The sequence below is a fragment of the Amyelois transitella genome, chromosome 15 (assembly GCF_032362555.1).
Source record: "Amyelois transitella isolate CPQ chromosome 15, ilAmyTran1.1, whole genome shotgun sequence".
In the NCBI taxonomy this organism is placed as follows: Eukaryota; Metazoa; Arthropoda; class Insecta; order Lepidoptera; family Pyralidae; genus Amyelois; species Amyelois transitella.
In genome coordinates this window covers 4,053,126-4,069,799 of record NC_083518.1, presented here as the reverse complement: position 1 = coordinate 4,069,799, position 16,674 = coordinate 4,053,126, and the positions used below count along the sequence as shown (strand labels likewise).

The following is a 16,674-nucleotide window of genomic DNA, read 5'->3' as shown; positions in this document are numbered from 1 at the left end:
TGCTGCTACTAATAGGTTGTCCTCACAGAGGTAGAATAGGACATCTTACTTCAAAGAGGGCGCATTTAATAAGTGAAAACTTTTTCTATACAAAACTGTTAGATTAATATAATTGATTGTGGTTGTTCCAGTTACATACTTCTTGGGAAGGAACAATAAGTTGGTCAGTAAAAAATATAGCATATCCCGTGTTGGGTAATACCATGACTCTGTTAACAGGTAAGACATTCTAGTTTAAAGTGCATATTACTTTTAATCTTAACCCTTTATCCCATCAATACACCCAATACCACCCGTATTGGGTAGAAGTGAGCTCTGGGCTAAAACATAGATATTCACACCTTTTTTTTTCTATTTTTTTTAACTCAGAACTGAATGCACGCTCTAGCTTTACTAGGAACTCGATGGTTGTCCTAGACCAGATCCCAGAACAAACACTTCGGACTGACAACGCAATTACGGGGGTTATAAATTGCCTGTAACTAGCTGTTGCGCCTGCCTTCGTCCTAAATTGAACATACGTTTAGTTTAGGCATTTCACTTTTGGAATCGGCCTAAAGGCTAATATACAATTGGATACAATAATATAATCATTTATATGCGCAAATTCTTTTTCGTTTTTTCTAAACAAAGTCCCAAGCGCAATCCAGATCTAGTTAATAATAAATATGACATCGTCCATTTAGTACAATTTTTTTTTTATAATTTGTATCCTAAGTAATTTTTTCTTCTGATTTACTTATTTTAATAAGAAGGTAACAAAGATTTTTTCCGTATACATGAAAATTTTACTGTAGATGACTTTATGATGGTCACACTTAATCTGAACAAATATTTAATATTTTTTATGAACACTTTTTCATAACTCATTAGATACACCAGTTTACACAGAACAGTAGTGGAACACTCAAAAATTTAATAAAGCGGGAATTTTTATAATAAGTTATAAATAGCGCTATAAAAGTGTTGAAACTAAAACTATATTTTCGAGACGAGTCGTAAACCGAAGTTATAAGATTTCACCCTGGACTCTGGTACCCTCTGAGGCTATAAAGCACACACAGTAAGTAGCTAACAGTAATATTGAAGTGAAAACTTTATTGCGGCCTTTGTTTTAAAACTTTTGAAAAAAGAATTTTTTACGTTTTTGAGGCTTAAACTTCGATTCTTCTTTTTCTATTGAATATTGTGCTAGCTAACCGTCTTTATTTGAATTTCAATACCATTATACGACAAGAATTTCCCGGGGTTTGTTTGCCGTGGGAATTAGCATATAAGTAGGTATAATATATTCTTTGAGATATTTAGGGTCGCAATGAAATAATATAGTGTAAAATTCCCCCGGGAATGCGAAATAAACGCGGATACAGCTGCGAGTATCACTTAGAATGCTAGATGAATTGCGTTATTTGACAGCAGGTTAGTACAGTAAACAAAAATGAATAAAATAGATTAGATTTATTTTCAAAATTTGATCCAAGGTACTTATTAACGTCACATAACTTAAATCTAATTATATCTACTACCGTTTCCAAAGCGTATGTGAAGAAGAAGCGGCGGAAAAAACAACATGCAGCATTTTCACTGGACGTCAGTATACAAATATAGATCTCTTAAATCAAAATCGTGGACGAATGCACATTGTCAATTAAATAACTTTGCCAAAGGATTGACTCTCCTTTCTCCTCAGCTCCTCCTGAGCCTCCAAACTGGTGATCGGGATGCAACTATTTTCAATGATCTTGGATTAGGTAAATCAATCAAACTTAAAATCATTTACTATTAACTAACACCAAATTGTGCCGTGTGGTTCCCGGCACCAAGACAAAAAAGAATAGGACCACTCTATCTCTTTCCCATAGATGTCGTAAGGCGACTAAGGGATAGGCTTATATAATTGCGATCCTTTTTTTAGGCGATGGGCTAGCAACCTGTCTCTATTTGGATCTCAATTCCATAATTAAGCCGAGCAGCTGAATGTGGCCATTCAGTCTTTTCGGGACTGTTGGCTCTGTCTACCCCGTAAGGGATATAGACGTGACTATATGTATGTAATTGTCGGATATATAAAAATATTTTCACAATGAAAAAACTTGTCGTGGGAAATGAACTCGTAACCTTTGTTTCTAAGAATATACTCCACATAGGTCAACCTTTAATAAGTTTCCTGTGCAGTAAATTATCGAATTTTCGATATTATTTTTAGCTCTATAATTATAAAAAATAACAGCTTTATTTACTCTACAACAAAAGTAATCGCTTAATATCGTACAGATTACTTTCCTTAAATTTAACTTAAATATTGTGGAGATCTGGTGCCAAAAGTAATAGTCACCTGTCAGGCAATTTTAAGAAAGAAATCCTAGAGTAAGTTATACGGCTGAACAATACTGAACATGCCCCTTAATAGTACATTGACTGTGTCTACTTCGTTGGTGATAAAGACGTGATTATATGTATGTAAATACTAGGGTATAGCCGCAGCTCCGCCTGCGTTAAGCCTTAAATCCCGCTAATTTGTTTTCCTAAGGTAATTTCGAGGGAAACTATTAGTGCACCTTGAATAAAAAAAGGGTGCCAAATTTCATATCTCTACTTGGCTGACATGACATCAGTCAGTGTCTTCTTACGAGTATATGTACATTTAGATATCACTATAGCATTGTCATCGTCCTAGTTTTTATTCTCGAACTTCGAAGCCGGGAAAGGAATTAATCCAATTTCAATAAGATACAGTTACGTGTAGAGACGAAAATGGGGAATATAATAATAAACGCATATGCGTTAAAATCACCAAGATGGATTGTAAAAGGCCGATGGTTATTTTTTTTTAAATATATTCACAGAATATATGAAGTGTAATTTTCATACTTATTTCTTCAGATTCTTAGTTTTATAGCCAACAATAACTGGAATCGAATAAGATGAAAGTAATCTATGATGTATACATAATTTTGAGTCAGGATTTGCCAAATTTTAAAATGGGTTGAGGAAAATGTCGTATCATAACTTGTGTCTTTAAAGCTGATATAATAAATATAATCATTACAGAACCAAAGTTTACAGTTCACAAGAAAGGAAATATCATACAATTACCACTCTTTCAATTAAAATTTCATACCACATTAAAATTGCAGAACTACGACGCATAATTCCGTTGCGTACATCTAATTACCTTGCAAACAATAAACATCAATATTTGTGTATTACTTAAGTTTCCAAAAATTTTACCAATGCAATTCATGCATCGTAACCTCAAATTCCTGCTATTAATGAATTTCCTAACTCCTTTGGCCACCCCAACGGCCAGCGTATCCTTGACAATAAAAAAATCACAATAATTGGAGCTGGCCGTATAGGACGGCAAGTATATAAGCCTGCTGCGCCGGAGTCGGTCATCAGTCACTTAGTGTTCAGTGCTGTGGAACAACCAAACGTACCTTCAACATGAAATTCTTGGTAAGGTTCGCTGTTAACGGATTTTTGAGCAACACCAAAGTTGCAGTGATCTATTCATATAATATGGCCGAAGTTTGATATATCATCATATAATGTTACCATTTGGCCTAAAATAGACTTTATAACTTTAACCATATAAATCTAAACTAAAACAAATATCTACCATCTGAAAGTAATCATCGAATTTGTGAAAAAACAACGCAACTAACTTTTCACATTACGCTCACATAATGTGCGTCCGTACGCTACGACTTTTCCCAACTCATAAAATATTATGTGTAAACTAAATAGAATATTTAATAAAGTCTTGAAAATGATAAACCATCTAATATTAAAATCTCATTTCGAGCGCTAAGTCGCTTTTCGTTGCGGATTTATTAATAGCAGAAAATTGCACTAACACAAATTATCCTGGTCATAAATCATGCTTTAGTCAAGACAAGTTTAAAAGGGGCCGAGATTTTGTCTAGACCATGTAGAACGAAATGCCTACATGTTACAAAATTATATCTGTATGTTATTTAAAATCAGGCTTCATTGAAAGCTGTAGTGGTATAATGTTACTTCATTCCCATGAATGAAGCCACAAGAGCGTCTAGGTTGAGGCTGAAAGAGTCTGAAGAATAAATATGGAACACGCGCTATAAAAGCAAACAGTAATACGAGTATCTTTTAATTTTAGATACGGGCAATGTTAATCATTATTTTTCTGTTGAAACAAAGTTTCAATAATTTAAAAAAAATATCTGAATCACTTTTTATTTTTGAGATAAATTAGTTTATGTAAAATTTATTTAGAAATTTGTATTCATTTGGAAACTTAATAGTGTAACTATCAGTATGGCCTACAGCATTTGTGACGTTATTTTAAAATTTATCAGGTCAAAATAATTATCCCAACATTAAAGACCCTCATGAAAACAACCAATCCTCTGACATATGACAAATTGACTCTATGATTAGCTCAAATTATATTAATTTACTTACTCAAGAAATAACTACCTCCCTCATTATGTGAAATTATTTGCTGCAAAAATATTAGAAACAGGTTATCCACATCCTGTTTTTCTTAGCTAATGTTGAAATTTTTGATTGGAATAGAACTTTTATCGATAAACACAGTAGGACCAAAAAATAAGAGTAGTTAGTAAGATGCATTATTTTTTTTAATTGTTTCACTCATATTTCCTTTATGTTCATCTGCTGTAAAAACCTTTCTTCACTATTTTAATTTTAATGCTTTCTTCACTATCATTTTGTTTAATGCTATCAATAAAATAACTTCATTCCACAACCGTTATATTTGTATCTAATCAATATCATCTTTGTGTCATAAAGGAAATCCGAGATTGCAGCACCCTTTGTTTACGTAGTATCCATGAAGCCAGTTATTGCCAAATGCCTTACATCTGGTACAATCGACATTATCCTGAAATTAGTTCATATATCCTTGGGTTTATTAACACAGACATGAAATGTAACAAACTTTTCATCAATGAAGTAAATAACAAAAATAATGAAAAGTTTTAACTTCGGATTTGCGTGTATGCTAGACTGGCAACAAAAAGTGAAATTATAAAATATAAGTAAGAACTCATTTTCATTACACCATTATATAATAAATTCCAAGTTTGAAAACTTGATAATTTTTTTGTCTTTATCCTCTAAATTCGATTTTAAGTGTTCAATAATTTTTTTATTTTTATTTTTTTTGTTTTGTTCCCCAGATCGTTGTCGCCCTTGCCGTCGCGGCGGTTTCCGCTGAAGAGGCCAAGAAAACCGAAAAGCGTGGCCTGGCTGGCCTTGGCTATGGCGGGCTAGGCTATGGAGGCCACGGGCTGGGCTATGATAGCCTGGGATATGCCGGTGGACTGGGATATGGCGGCTACGGCGGGTATGGCGGTTTGGGATACGGTGGATATGGTAAGAACTACAGAGATTTTAAACGATCATATTTCTTGTTAGCACCAGTAGATATTAGGTAGGGGATAAGTTTGATATTGTTTTATGTAGGATATTTTAGTAATTATATGTGTATTTATTGAGTGTTGGGCGAGGAACCCAATGAGATTGTTTATATTTATAGGTTAACAAAATTAACAACAGTGCAATTAAAAATATATATTGCAAGTAGGTACTTTTAAATCGAGAATAAAAAACATTACAGAGTAGTTAAAGCCACTGAATTACATCACTAACACAAATAGGTTTAGTTGGTGTTTCAAATGCGTACCTACCATCAATAATATTATTCTATGATTAAGAATGCAAACATGGTGTAAATGTTATAAATCTAAGTACACCATATAGTTTTCTGTTCTAAAATAAATTTAATCGGAAGAAGGGATGTTCTTGTATTTTATCGATACTTTCAGTTTGATAGATATTCTAATATTGCAATGTTCTTGCCCTGTAATGTATAACTTTTGTTTATAAATACGCGAATGTTATGTCTGTACAGGTATCTCGTATTTTACGAGATAGTTATTCAAAATTACAGATAATCAAACTAGAAATATAAACGAAAGTTATTTTAGTACCATTTGTAAAGGTCAGTCAAATAACAAAGTTCGCCATTGTAGAGCAGTGAAATGGAATTGTTCATATAGAACTTAGTAGCAGAAGCCACTGGGCTCGTCAAATACTGAAATTATGTTTCACAAAACTGAGGTCTGACTGAGCACACAACTTCAAAGTTTACCCTAGGGGAATACCGAACGGACTTTATAATTTGGCTAAAACATCGATAGTGCAAACCACTGTACGGTACATCGTAGCTTGGAAGTAGTAACACGTCCCTGCAAATAGTATTGGAGCATTCCCGACTATCTCCGTTTCACTGCGCTTACAATAAAGTGGTGCCTTAACCTGATTTATCGATACCATTACTTACCTCTACCGCTCTATTTCTAATTAGAACGTGAAAAAAATACGCGAATTTTACCAGTTTCGAAGATGTTTTATTCTATTACGTGTGTAAAACAAACTATAAATTTAAACTTTAAATTATCTTTTTATTGGCTTCAAATATTACAATTCTCGTATCAGTAAAACAATCGTACTCTGGTAGTCAACCTTTAGAGCAACGTAGCCAGTTAGAAAAAATAATACGCCTACGCCTATTGGATTAATTTCACTGTTCACTTGTTTTAAACATTGGATTCCATTTTAACAAAAGCTGAAAATAGAATAAATAATTAATCAGTAGGTTAATTTTAATTAGTTTTTCCAACCATTGCACTAATTTAAAAGCATTACAATTTTATGTGATCTGTTTAAAAAATCAGAATCATATAAATTACAAAACTTGATAGATAGTTAATTCTGAATTCTGCCTATTTGGGGCAAATAAAGTTATTTCAATCTAATTAAAAAATATTTACTTACTTTCTACTCCCTGGAAAACCAAAGATATAGTAATCCTGGTTTTTATAATAGTTTAAACATTTACATAATCCCACCAAAACCTCACAAAGTCATCTACTAATTCACCGATAATTACCTTTATCAACCGGACTCTTACATTTAAAGTAGTGAACAATGGATACGATAAACTAGCATCAGTGGTGCAATAAAACAGCAGTTAAGTGCACAGAGAGCAAATCGTTCCAGAAGATTAATACTTAGGGTTCCAGCAGACGGGCTACTAGGATGTAATAAAAGAAATGGTGATGAAGTAAGGCTTGCAAATCAATGATAGGCCCAATTCGTCTGGACTGGGCAAGAAAAGAAGCAAAGTGAGATAGTTACGATGGTTCCTAAATGCTTTGATATTATTAACTTGGATATAACACAACTTATTACATTTTATAAGAATCTTGTTGTTGTATAAGATTCCAATTTATATGAGATATTTCAATTTATACGAGAATATGGCAGGTATACACGGATGTCCCAATTTGACGGAAATATTATATAAAACGCAAGTGCTGTATACTGATTGTATTTTAAATTTATCCAATGTTATCACCAAATCCAACAATCAATATTTTATTTACCAAACTTGAATAATCTTGAAAGTAATAAAATCGGCAATGGTCAACATAAAAATATCTCGTTTGTTACGAACTTAAGCGAAACGAAATGGTTGTTCTAACGCTCATTACCTCCTCAAGCCAGGACCTGGTGCATTGGACGTCGGCATTGGGCTCCGTAATCACTGCACCGGCTGTAATAACACGAATGTTATGCTCTACTTTTAGTAACAGTTATGGTTAATATCAGGGATACTAGTGGCTTCAGAGATCATTACTATGATACTTTATGACATTTTCGTCTGAAAGAACGTCCAGTTTTTTCGTTTATTTTTATTTTGTTTTTGGTTGTCCAACTAAAAGTGCGATACCTAAATCTGAAAATTACGCAGTCACGTATTGTTCAAAAAGTTATGTTCGCGTTACAGTTAGCAAATCTTGTGCAAAATAACTAATTAGTGAAGTCATAAAAACAATTTGTAATAACTTAAAAATCATATTTCTCGACAAAGTATTTGTGTCAACTATGTATGAGTAACAAATAATTTAGCATCACACTTATCTTATATCGTTAGGGTGTTCTTGCACACCTTTGTCATGGTCAAGCTACGAAAACAATTAGCGTTGACATTATTGGTGGGAAAATTAGATAATCAACAAACGATCAATCAACGTAAGCTATTACAGCTACACACTTTAAGGACAAATCTAGCAATAATTATGCAGATAATAATCTATGTCATCACATAGGAAACAGTCAAGCGGTAGTCGTAGATATTGGTAAGAAATAAGTACACGTCCGCTAATTATTACCGTTGCTACAATGACCATTACACAATGTCACAAGGTGTAATGACACACGTGGGAAACAAAGGATCCTTGGCACACAATCTAATGATTATCATTGTCCCTACCAATTTCATTATACAATTTGAAGTGTTATACAATTTTTCAAAAATAATCTCCGATCAGAGTTAAGTCTCTTTATCAGTTGATCAAAATTTCAAAATACTTAAAATTAAATTTAAAATTAACTGAAGTACTTACAAATAAATGCCAAGGGATTCATCTTTTCGTACTATCCCACAATTATTTAAAAAAAAAAAAATTGTAACCTATACTAAAACTATGAATCATTATTGTTTAAAATCTTATTCAAAACTTTTCAATGACCAGATTGTCTTGTAACCTTCACATTGAGCGTTCGATTAATAATTAGTTACGGCATTAGTTAACAAAAAACTGTACAAGAAACGATAACCCTTCCTTCTCCGTCCAACAGAGTTATAATATTATTTGTCATTGAATCTCTGAAGGCGACAAAAACTCCCTGGCCAATCTATTCTGCTATGTTATGAATAATCACTTTAGCAAGTTCAATAAAGTTCGAGGTTGTCTCTTTGATATTCCGTATTATCAGGCTTAACAAACTATTTCTTGTAATCTTATAATACAATCAGTTCTTGTAGAGCTATATTATTACAAGAATCAGTTTGTATCACTAGTAACTTAGGAATTAGCCCTGACTATAGATACATCTACATAAAATATAATTTTAACCGTTCTAAATTTACAACATGCGTAAATTCTATTGCTATATACGAAGTTCTTACATATTTTTCTAATATTTTCTTTATTTTTCAGCTGCCCCCGTTGCCGTTAGCAAGGTAGCGTACACCACCTCCCACGGTCTCGGCGGTTACGGAGGCTACGGCGGCTATGGCTACAGCGGTCTTGGTGGCTACGGAGGTTATTCTGGACTTGGTGAGTGTTAAACGAATATAGTTTTTTATTGGCAAATAACGAAAGTGGGGAAATAGGTAATTCAATAAGTTTCTGTAACTCTTCTTTACAAATTTTGTCGAATAACATTATCAATAAATTGAAAGCACATTACCATCAACAGAATATTGTACATGACTGACTGAAAATCTCATATTCAGTACTTATGATAGAGTGGTTTGTTTTCCCTGTACCGATAAGAATCTGATAATACTTGTAGCTCTATGGTTCTCATAGCCTGTAATTGCTATCATAAACTTCTGTACACTTCAACCGGAACAAAAGCTTTAACTCTGTGAGAATATGACGAATTCTCATAGTGTTTCGGACAATGTGAAGGATTTAGGAAGTCAATTATATCTTACTGCATTGTTTGAAACACCTTAAAATTACAATCAAGTACATGATATACACTTCTCTGAATTGATTTGACTTAGACACGAATATGACATTTATTTACTATCAAAAAAATATACGCGCTCAGCAGGCTTCTCAATTTTTAAATTGCCTTAGTTTTTGTAAAAAAAAAAGAAAAAGTGTTTAATGTCACTGTTAAAAAATAACTCAATAAATTCATTCAGTTTTAGAACCTTTTTTAACCATACAAAAATAAAACATCTTTTCGCTATTTATAATATTTAGCATTGCTGACTCTCCGAAATCTAACGCTGATACGTTCAATAAAACGCTAGCTTTAGCCTTTATCTAGTTCAAAGTAATTTATATCTCCGAATCTACCTAAATGTGGATAACCCAAACCGAACCATTCGCGGAATTGTACTAGATATCAGTACTCTTAATCTCATGCATAATTCGGTGCTATCTGCTCCCTTGTTCGAATCCAATTATAATAAAGACAATAGCTTTTTTAAATCCTACTTAATGACCGGCTGATGCCAATTTAGTGGTAAATTTATTTCCTTTTCCACATTTAGTGTAGGTATCGGATTTGTAGCAATTATTGAATTTGTTATTCGCTTACTTCAACCATTCTTACGCGTAAAAACGTTTTTCACAACTCTATCATTGAGCCAAATAGCTGAACGTGGCCTTTCAGTATTGTCAGGACTGTTGGCTCTGTCTACCCCACAAGGATACCCCACATATAGACGTGACCATATGTATGTATTTAAGAAAATTTGTAAAAAATATAATCCTATCCTACTAATATTATAAATGCGAAAGTTTGTAAGGATTTGTGGATGAGTGTGTGTGTTTGTTACAATTAAATTTGGTAGACGTACAACATATAACCTGGAATAAAATATAGGTATTTATCTGAAAACGTAGAATAGTTATTTGTATTTATTTCTTCCTCCTAATTTATTAATCATACCTTTTATTTTATAGGCGGCTATGGCGGTCATGGTTACTACGCCGCTCCAGCCGTCAGCTACGCCAACCACATCGGCTACGGCGGTGCCTACGGCGGCTACGGACACGGTCTTGGCGGCTACGGAGGCTACGGCGGACTCGGCTACTACGGACATCACTAAACTCACTACCTCGCTCCCCCAAAATTGTGTTCAATTTTTATAAATACTCAATACTCTTGGGGTACTTCCCACTGCCATTTTTATATTCGAAATTGGTTACCTTCCAATGGTTGTGATAAAGTGTACCCTTATCGTATTTTTAGAGTATTTTGTACAGAAAAATTCATGCCCCTGAGTCTATGTAAATATCTTAAATAAATAAAAATTTGTAAAATACTGTTACTTTTCCTTGTAATTTAACAAATTAAAACCATACCCTGGAGGAATAGGCAGATAATACGTAAATAATATAACAAATATAACTTAAAAATTGTGGCCTTTCAGTCTTTTCAAGACTGTTGGCTCTGTTTACCCCGCAATGAATATAGACTTGATTATATGTATGTATTTATAACTCAAAAAAAAAACAGAAAGCAAAACATTTCCACATTTCATCGCAGTAAAGAAGATTGGCGAAACTGGACCGCATTTATTTACAAAAGCGTGCCCGAACGAAAATGTATTAAATAAAAAGAGTTTAATTCGTATTATTTATTACCACAAAATCCTGATTTAAAAAGTAGGGATTATTAAGATAAATTAGTTCATAATTTTATTAAAACCAATTAAAACAAAACGTATTGAAGTGCAAAAATCATGCACAACTAAACGTTTTTTCTTTTCAATAATGTATGCTCCAATCAGCGTAAAGCAATAATTGTCATGTCATTACATACATTCACGTCAAACGTCAAATCGCTATTCAAATCTACTTTCGTGACTTTCTGTGATCGTTCATGCTCGAGTTTTATTAGTGGTTTTTAAATTATTTGACGATTTAACGCGTGTTTTTGGACTTCAACGATTCTTGATCTAATATTAACATTTAGCATTGCCTTCTGGATTTCGATTTGCAAGTGATTGGTTTAGTAATTTATGTAAAATGCCACTTAGATGTTGTTAACAACACTTAAATAATAACCTCACTTGTTACATTCAAGTGTAAATATTTTTGAAATCCCAACTTTAATATAATTAACACCATCAACTTTTTTGTTTGTCTAGATTAGTTCTATAAGTATCAATAGATTTCTTTCGTGAACGGGACTCCTAAGTCCAGGTCTGAAATTGTATAGAAGTTCGCCATTCTTCTTTCCATGGATTCATCAAAGAGCGTCTACCTCGTAAATGGGAAAGAAATTTTATCGGTATTCCCATAACGCCATTAACATATACCCCTTGATGTATGATCCGGCCGCGTTATATAAATTGAGCGTATGCAGAGCATCCAACCTAGTACGAACCAGTTACCCATTCTTTACGCTTGGGCATGATATATTGCAATCGTAAGCAATGACAAAAAGCAATAAATCATTATTTTGATAATTGCACCTTTCAATATTCATTTAACCATGATTAGGGAATATATAAAGTATAAAGTAAAAACTACTTACTATGTTTATCGTTTTTATATGGAAATTAATATATTTTTTATATGAAGATAATTTGTATCTACGAGGTAAACAGAGCCAAGTCTAGTCTGGAAAGGACTGAATCTTTATTTCTGTTTTACGAGATTTATATTTCATCACAATTTTCCTACCGATTGGTTTATTTCAGCTTCAGCTATATTGTCCTGACACAGTCAGTTGGAGCGTAGTGTAGCGGCAACTGAGAGCAATTAATATCTACAGAATTTGAGTCCCATGCATATTCCCTTTTATAAGTAAGTATCTACTGAAAGGTTCCCTTTGACCCTGTACCGGCTCTATTGAAACCCAGAATACGAGTCTGAACAGAAATGTTTTTATTCATCCCAATATTTTTGGAAGTGATCGTTTAAAGCTACCGTTATATTTTATAGTAGGTATTAAATATTATTGTCGCCTTACAGCGTGTTGTTTAAGAATGTTTACAATTACTAGTATTAAATAATAATTTCGATTAAGTTAAAATAAATATTAGATGTAAGTACCTACTATTGCAATCGAACATAGCGCAAAAAAAACAACCTACTACTTAGATTTAAATATTCGTAACTTAATATTCTGTGAAAAAATATTACATTTAAATATCTTATACGCACTTAGTCAAAGACGGTTATAAAATGCCTGCTTAAATTATCTTATGAGTCTCAACCTGCCGTGAGACTACAATTTTACTTGGCTGTCACACCTCGAAGCGCAAGGCAAACGGTACATTAGCATAAATGAATTATTGACACCATGCAAAATAAGCGGCAGCCGAAGAAAAAAATGTATTATTCACAAATGTAAGTCCCAAGTTTAGGGTAAAACCGGGATAAATGGCGTGTGGAGCATCGCGAATTTGAAGCGCCTTTGAAAGTTGTGTCACCTTTTGATATAATCGCAACTTTTGCTGTTAATATTCTAGTAGGCGTATGCAAATCTGAGGGTTTATTTTTATAGTGTTTCATGAGCTAGGTTGATGTAAGAAGCACGCTTATGATGAAATTTAAGAGGCAAAGGTTACTTAACTTTTTTTGTTAGAATTTTCTTACCTGTTTATAAAATAATTGGTAGCCTTTTTGATGGTTCTGTCTATATCGTAAAAGATACAAACGAAATGTTGGTATTTTCTATTACTTATACTTATTACTTTTCCTATTCGATTGTATAAAACTTACGTAACGGGAATATATGGCTCACCTTAAAATTACATATAGTCACGTTTATATCCCTTGCGGGGTAGAACCAACAGTCTTGAAAAGACTGATGGGCCTCGTTCAGCTGTATGGTTTTAAGAAAGAATTGAGATTCAATTATTATATACCTTATAGGTACATACATACATATGATCACGTCTATGCGGGGTATACAGAGATAACAGTCCTGAAAACACTGATAGGGCACGTTCAGTTTTTTGGCTTAATGAATTGAGATTCAAGTAGTGTTGCTAGCCCACCGCCTAAAAGAAGAATGGAATTCTTGGAGTTTATAAGCCTATCCCTAAGTCGCTTTTACGACATCCATAGTAAAAGAGAAAGAGTGTTCCCATTCTTTTTTTTATTGGTGCCGGGAACCACGCGGCACTATACTTTATTTAGGTAATATTAGGTGGGTACCTTTGGCAAAACTACTAATTTATTTATCAACGTACTTACAATCTGAAGTAGGTACGCAATTAATACATATTAAATATTTACTCAGATTAATAACTAGTAGCATAATAACATCTTAAGTTTATTTATTAACCACTCACAGTCGATTGTCTGTTTGTCTTAACATAACTTGAAGATACATTAATTAATTAAATTCAAGCACTTGTTATTTATGCAATTACGTGATTATGGTGGTAAATATCATAAGTTAGAGGGACTATAAATATGCCAATCGTAGTAGATAAGATTTGGAACCATTCGTGAGTTCGAAGATTCGAATCTTGTTTGAAGAAAATAATTACTTTAACACTACAAATAAAAAAAAATTGGGAACCATTCCCGGTCGCATTGCTTTGATCCAGGGACTCACTTTATGATATTTCACTTTCCACTTTGAACATATGTTAAAAAATATGGTAAGCGACCTTATTGAACCAGCCTGTTATTTAAAATGTTCTTGTAAAATAAAGATAAAATAATATATTACCTACCTGCCAAAGATTTTGGTGATCTTATTATATCATCTATCTTCATTATAACAGTAATAAAATGACTTCGAAGGTAACTCACTTAAATGAAATAAATTTTCACGTTTTATTTCAATAAATCTCCATACTCAAATCGACATATGTTCATTCATCCATGGACAAAATGACATCCAAGGTCTTTAGGTACTTACAAAGGAAACAATTTGCCAATTCGTAAATTGAAATTGTGAAATCCCGTTATCATATTTTTACAAGCCCACATATGAGGAAATCGTGCGCAAAACTAACGGGCACCCGTGGAAAAGAAACAAAAGGGAATAAAGGGAATGAGATTAACATCGTTGAACAAAATGAAAAGGAAAACAGTGCACCCGCATTTAGTGAATCAACAATGCGTCGCGCTAAAAAAACAGGCTCAATTTAAGGAAAGCTAAAAATGTTTCGTAATTTGCGTTTCCTACATTTGTTAAAGTTTTTGGTTAAATCATATAGGCATTATGCGTGAGAATGTGTATCTAATGATAAATTGCTAGCTTTCGTGTAACTAAAAAGTCAATGAAGAATCCCAAGTTTATAAGGTTGTCGTTTGACTGAATTATACAATCTGCGCAAAACTTCATGACAAAGACTAGACCATCGTGAAACTTCAATAGAAAAAGAAAATACATTAAAAATATCCTATTAAAAACATTGAATACCTACAAATTTTAACAGAAATTTTCTCTTTCGAAAATGTGATTGGGGTTTTCGTATAAGCGTTTAAAAGAATCGCAAATGTAAAAATACGATACATACCAATTTGCGACGGGCGGCTATGACAATATGACAATTCCTACAAAAAAATAACGAGCAAACACATGCATATGAGTTGCCTGAACATTTTTCCAGGCGTTAGTAAAAACAATATGAGATTTTTTAATTAAACATGTATGCATTTCTAACAGCACTGAATTGGATTTTGCTGGCAAATTGCTTTGCCGGCTTTTTCTCTCTCTTTATTTGGTACTAAGCTATTCAAGAACATTTCAATGGCTTTTCATTGGCGAGTTGAATGGATCTGTTTCGCAAATATCTCAAATTTTGTATTATGAGAAAGATAAAAGGATTGCGTTGGTAAGTGCTTCTATAAATAAGTCAAAATATGTTTGTTGATATTATTAAAATAACAAATTCTGCAAATATCGTAGTAGTAAATGGAAACTCATAGTCTCTGCCTTCCTCAATGAGAGACAGGCGTGATGGTATGTATGTAGGTACAATTGCAGTTACCTACAAACTAGTGACTTCACTCATGCGAATTTATCGCCACCTACACGTGCGAATTTAGCGCCACTTTCAAAATAATATACACAATATATTTACGCAAAATTTCAAGAAGATAGAAGAAGAAGTGTGCGGGACACGGGTTTGTCTGAAGACGCGCCTTAGTATCCCATATGCACGAACTATAGGTTCGAAGGATTAAAACACCAGTCACCACTTTACTGTCTTTTATTGTCTATGATAACTGTCTATAAATCAATCTAGTCTATATCACTATATAATATATAAAATTGTTTAACTATTCCCGACACTTAAAACTGTTCTGTAACTGTAATTTGCCCGCACTATTCGATGTCGAATTCAAGTCAGAACTTACTCTGTATCTATAACTGTAAACTATATTTTATGCACTGTCTATTTATTCACTATCACTATTTACTGTATTAAATGCACTGTCTATTATTTCACTATCACTATTTACTGTATTTAGCTCGCACTATTATTTTCTCGTACTGTTCGATGTCGAATTCAAATCACAATTAACTCTGTATCTATAACTGTAAACTATATTTTATGCACTGTCTATTTATTCACTATCACTATTTACTGTATTTAGCTCGCACTATTATTTTCTCGTACTGTTCGATGTCGAATTCAAATCACAACTAACTCTGTATCTATAACTGTAAACTATATTTTATGCACTGTCTATTTATTCACTATCACTATTTACTGTATTTAGCTCGCACTATTATTTTCTCGTACTGTTCGATGTCGAATTCAAATCACAACTAACTCTCGGAGCAAACATTTCGTCTATATATACGGAATCAACCTGTTCCAGAATAGTCCCTCTTTTTCTAGTATTCGCATTCTAGAGCCATCTGGCATTTTCGAACTGTATTGATGGTTCTAGAAACCGTAGGGAGACATCTCGGAGCGAGTAGCGACATCACTTATTACTATTGGCGATACGTCAATGTAATGTCAATATACGTCAATATAATGGACATTGACAATACGTCGTAATTTTGGCACTATTGACTAGATGGCATTACTGTCTGCTATGCTTTTTCCTATATTTGCGCGCTAAATAGTTGTATGTCACGGTT

The 16,674-nt window shown here is 33.2% G+C and overlaps 1 protein-coding gene across 1 annotated transcript; it reads left to right on the top strand.

Annotated features, from left to right (window-relative positions):
- The first annotated feature begins 3,417 nt into the window (after window positions 1-3,417).
- LOC106135706 (keratin-associated protein 19-2) lies at window positions 3,418-10,871 on the top strand. Its single transcript, XM_013336074.1, has 4 exons — window positions 3,418-3,459; window positions 5,187-5,382; window positions 9,078-9,197; window positions 10,566-10,871. Exons 1-4 carry the CDS (start codon window positions 3,448-3,450, stop codon window positions 10,709-10,711), a joined length of 474 nt encoding a protein of 157 aa, XP_013191528.1. The 5' UTR covers window positions 3,418-3,447; the 3' UTR covers window positions 10,712-10,871.
- The last annotated feature ends 5,803 nt before the right edge of the window (window positions 10,872-16,674 follow it).

Bases quoted from the DNA above. Each gene is read 5' to 3' on its own strand.
- LOC106135706 (XM_013336074.1), top strand. The intron at 5,383-9,077 runs GTAAGAACTACA...TTTATTTTTCAG, and splicing joins TTTGGGATACGGTGGATATG to CTGCCCCCGTTGCCGTTAGC. The intron at 9,198-10,565 runs GTGAGTGTTAAA...TTTATTTTATAG, and splicing joins CGGAGGTTATTCTGGACTTG to GCGGCTATGGCGGTCATGGT.